Here is a 4,815-nt window from a genome sequence, read left to right as displayed (position 1 = left end):
ACTTGGACCTTGAAAGTGCATCCCAGATCAAAAAATTATAATTATACTATTTTACATTTTTCTTGAAACATGTTGGCCGATTGAAATGACACCTGTGAATTCACAATGTGATGACTGCTTATGAAGTCATGCTGGAGTCAGTCAGATGATTTCCATAGAGAGGCACTTTGCATCAGCAGCACCATGCTCCAGTGCTCTGGGAGAGTTTATAGTCCTGAGAGTTGAACACTGGATGACTGACAGCTGTCCTTCATCACAACAGAAGCCACAGAAATCCTCCTCATCAAAAAGATGACTTTGATCTGCGTCCTCATCTGGACTCTCCTCTGCTGCTGCTTCACAGGTAAAGTCCAGAGAATCAAACTCCTCTCCTCTATCAACATCTGTCCCTCTGAAATGAAGCCCACAAAACCATGAAGCTGCTTTATGTTTTTGTCTCTGTGTCCTCAGAGTCCAGAGGACAGATCACAGTGACTCAGCCTGGAGCAGTGAGCTCTGCTGTGGGAGGAACTGTGAGCATCAAGTGTAGGACCAGTCAGAATGTTTATGACAACAACTGTTTAGCCTGGTACCAACAAAAAGATGGGGAATCTCCCAAACGTCTCATTTACTATGCTAGTACTCGAGTATCAGGGATTCCAGCTCGTTTTACAGGCAGTGGATCAAACTCTGACTTCACTCTGACCATCAGTGGAGTCCAGGCTGAAGATGCAGCAGTTTATTACTGTCAGAGTTTTCACTATCCTAACAGTCAGTATGTGTTCACACAGTGAAAAAACAGTCGTACAAAAACCTCCCTCAGTCAGACTGAACAGAAACTGAAGTGACTGCTGCAGCTGGAAGATACTGCAGAGACTGATACAGTTCACTGAGGACACGGACACACACACACACACACACACACACACACACACACACTGAAAATGTCATTGTTGCTAAAGGAAAAAAAAGTTGGAAATATATCATTTTTTTAACAAATCATTTGTGACCTTTGACTTCTGCTTCATACCAGCTCAAATAAATCTCAATTTCTAAATATCGATCATTATCAAAAATCATTTTTCTGTAAGAAAAAAAATCTGACACTAAATGAACTCAGCAAGAGTCAGTGAGTCATAATTATCTGCACAATTTAGCAAATACTTCAAATAGAAACTTTAAGTCCAAATCAGTCAAATGATCAAATTTCCATCTTTTCTTTCTCAGGTTTTTAGATTTTCTCTTTTTTGCTCTTCAACACTGCCATGGTCCAAAGACCTGTTGACTTCCTATTCATGTTTTTGATTATTAATATGATTCATTTCATTTATTTTCTGTTTTCCAGTCGCATCTCTTCGTCCCTCTGTTCCTTATGTTCTGTCAACCGTGTCTCAGAGCTATTCTCTGGTTCCCTGTTTTATTTGGATTCTGCGTTCTGTGTGAGTGTATTCGTCATGTCTGATTAGGTTCAGCTGTGTCTGCCTTCTGTGGTGTATTCCCTCGTTACCCTCTGTGTATATTAGTATGTGTTCTAATAATAGCACTGACACATGTTCACATTCCTCAAATTGAGTTATTAATATTTAAACAGGTTATAGTCAAAGGTCAGCTGCCAATCTCAGAGTTAACCAACTCTGACTTTAAACTTAGGAGTTAAAACTGCTTTGTTCCTGAAAGCAGTTGAACAAATTGAGTTGAGATGGAATCTTGAGCTCTCAGTTTGAGAACAGATGAATGTGAATTTATTGAACCGTTTACCTCGACTTAAGCACATACCTGTGTACTGAACAGCCCTCGTCAGTGGATCCCAACACCAGTATTTGACAGTAACAGGTGAGCCTCAACCTTAATTGGTAAAGAGACAAGACACCATGAGAACTGACATTACAATACTTTTATTTTACAAAAGTCAGCGTCTTTCAGTTCAAAGTTTGTTAGGCAGCTATTGTACATTTAAAACAACAACACAAACACAACGCAGCAACAAGAAACTATGCAGTACATTATAACCGAATACTTAAACATGACTGCACAACAACCTTTCAAAAGAACATTTCTAGATGAATTGTTATTTTCCTTCCAATACTTGAAGCATTTTCTGAACATCACTTTTTGGTGCATGGCTTGTTGCATGCATACCCCACCTGTCTTAACGGGACTATAAATACAACTATATACAGTCACATTTGTAAAAACAAAAAACTTTTATACTAAACACCTTTAAAATGTACAATTTTGAAGAAGCCCAGGAGCAATCCCATTTCAGAACACTTAGAATAAGACAACTTCCTCCCAAAAGGCCACAGGTTTTAACCACAGCTTTCCAGCATCAGTTCATGTAAATGCAGCTACAGCTTTCCAAATCCCAGGAATCCTTTTAATGCAGTGTTCATAAGATCTTTAAATTGATCCTCGTATGCAACACGTCTCGGAAGATACAGGGATAAGCTGCACATCGATGCGTATCCCCGACTCCTGATCATAAAAGTCTATGTTGCAGGACCCCAGTGGTGGAAGTAAGTCAGCCCCAGTTATAAAGACCAGCAGCTCTTCAAACGTGTGGTCCACCTCTTGCTCTGTTAAAATACATACAACTAGTAAATAAACCGTAATGTGTAGGTTCATGAATAAAAGATTTATAATCAGTTACACTGTTATGTAGAGCGGTTGCATTAATGACAATTTAGGAGTCAAAAACAGGTTGTTAGGCAAAACGAATACTGCAGAGCATCGTATAATGAAAAAGCAAAGCAATCCTGCCCTCCTAAGACACAGGACATTAATTTTTGTCCTCCGAGTCGGAGACCTGTATGTCAAGGACCCTTGACAGGTATTCATATACCTAAATGCCAAGAGAAAGAAAATATGTGTGTCATCGTTAGGATAGGGATTTATGTTGGTGTGAGAGACTGTAGCCTACAAGTTCATATTGTTCAATGACAGTTATGACATGTTGTGTTTCAGGTGATTTTACAGAAAAAAAAACAGCAAAATAACGTACTGAATACTTTTAACAAAAAAAACTCTGTATATTAAATGACTTCTTAAAATACCTACCCCAACACTGATCACGAGAATAGACTCATTCTTATACAGCGCTTTTCTGCTCCACCTGCACAGTCAGTGTTTCATACAACAAACTGCAACATGCTGAAACATTTCATTACACAGCATGCAATGAATTTGCATATATGTAATGTCTTTAATATCCTGCTTAGTAATGGCAGTGTCTCTCAATTCCCCTTCGCACTTACTCTTTAACATAAACTTCGCTTAACTTCATGTATTGAAAGTGACTTAATTCTACTGACTCATATTGACTACAGATAGCACACTGGTTTCCAATAAGAATCCTGGAAATCATTATTTAGAGTTTAATATTCACATCACCACAAAAGTAAGACAAACACTCGATTCTTATTTAATGTAGATATTTTTTTATTCTTTAAAACTTTAAACAAACTTTAAATTTTAAACAAAGCAATGAACAATGAGAGAAGAAATTGGAAAAAAAAAGGAGTGTGAAAGTAAGACCAGCATGAAAGTCACATATAGTTCAGGACTGGGGACACTGGTCTCTCATCAGTGGCTCTGAGACCAGAGTCTGGGAGCCCTGGGTGGCCTCACAGGTCACAGAGCCCACCTTCATCCAGTGGTCTGCAGGGAGCCTCAGGGTGCTGCTCCAGCTGTAGAGGCCGTCGTTCTCCTGCACCACGGGGCTCCTGCTCTCCTCCCAGCTGATGCTGCCACTGCCATCCACCTTCCAGGACAGACTCCAGTCTGAGGGGAAGCCCTTGTTGGCCAGACACATGAGCGTGGCCTTCCCCTGTTTCAGCTCCTCACTGGAGGGACCCAGCACCTTCAGGGCGGGGCGGGCATCACCTAGGAAACACCAATCAGCTTAGAGGACAGGAACCACAATTTGATTTTCTCTGTTAAGAAGTTTCTGTCAGGTGTTTTTTCTGCTCCACCAGTCATTCACTCACACATTGTTTCACTTCCCTTTAAGAAACCTCTCATGCATATCAGCACAGAGAGAATCATCACACAGTTTGAGCTGAAATATGTTCAAACTACACTGGAAATAAAAGAAGCAGATGTGGAAACATTTACAAAAACTATTTTAGCTTCAAAGTCATCAGTTATCTATAACACATCACTTGTTGGAGATAAGAAACTTAATAGCACTACTTGAATGATGTGGATTAATTTCTTTTACTGCTTACATGATTTTAATGACATTTGAAATGATATCTGCTACAACAGAAACACCAGACGTGCTGCACACTGTCAAATGCCCATCTTTAACTTCTGGAAATAAAATAAGCAGATATAGCAACAATTATACAAGATGTTAAGCTTCAAAAACCTCCGTTCTGTATAATACACAAGTTTTCTACTTACCTCATGTGAGTTTCAGTCATTTATTGTAGTGCTTTTATGATTCTAAGCAAATTCTACATTTTTACTGACTAAGTAAAAGACCAGAAATCTTTATCTTCACTCTGTTTAACTTCAGGACAGTTACATTTAATTCATCTTAGAAACAGTGACTGTGATTTCAAACTAGAAAATAATCACAGGCTGATGACAGTTTATATTATTTACACAATGCATTGTCTTTATGTCAGAAATGTCGACATAAAATCTAATTAAAGCTGATGGAGTCAGCCTCCAGTGTATAATGGTTATAATATTACCTCTACATGAATACTTCATTGTTATAAAGCTAACATTTAAACCTCGATGTAGTTTCTTTAAAAACATTATAATCTTACTTCCAACATCCAGTCTGGTTCCTCCACCAAACGTCCACCACAGTGATACAAACTCACT

General features: G+C 38.8%; 2 gene segments (V, D, J or C); one reads left to right on the top strand and one right to left on the bottom strand.

Moving 5' to 3' along the window:
- Positions 1-291: 291 nt before the first annotated feature.
- On the top strand, positions 292-761 carry LOC120718528 (the record flags this gene model as incomplete). The annotated part of the segment is given in 2 exon segments: positions 292-343; positions 451-761. Coding segments are annotated over 2 exon segments (363 nt in total), but the record flags the coding sequence as incomplete, so codon positions are not given.
- A 2,678-nt stretch (positions 762-3,439) lies between these two features.
- On the bottom strand, positions 3,440-4,815 carry LOC120718555 (the record flags this gene model as incomplete). The annotated part of the segment is given in 2 exon segments: positions 3,440-3,861; positions 4,758-4,815. Coding segments are annotated over 2 exon segments (384 nt in total), but the record flags the coding sequence as incomplete, so codon positions are not given.

The sequence above is a fragment of the Simochromis diagramma genome, unplaced genomic scaffold, assembly GCF_900408965.1.
Source record: "Simochromis diagramma unplaced genomic scaffold, fSimDia1.1 OVJJ01000531.1, whole genome shotgun sequence".
In the NCBI taxonomy this organism is placed as follows: Eukaryota; Metazoa; Chordata; class Actinopteri; order Cichliformes; family Cichlidae; genus Simochromis; species Simochromis diagramma.
The sequence above is the reverse complement of the archived record's forward strand: the minus strand, read 5'-3'. Positions and strand labels throughout refer to the sequence as shown.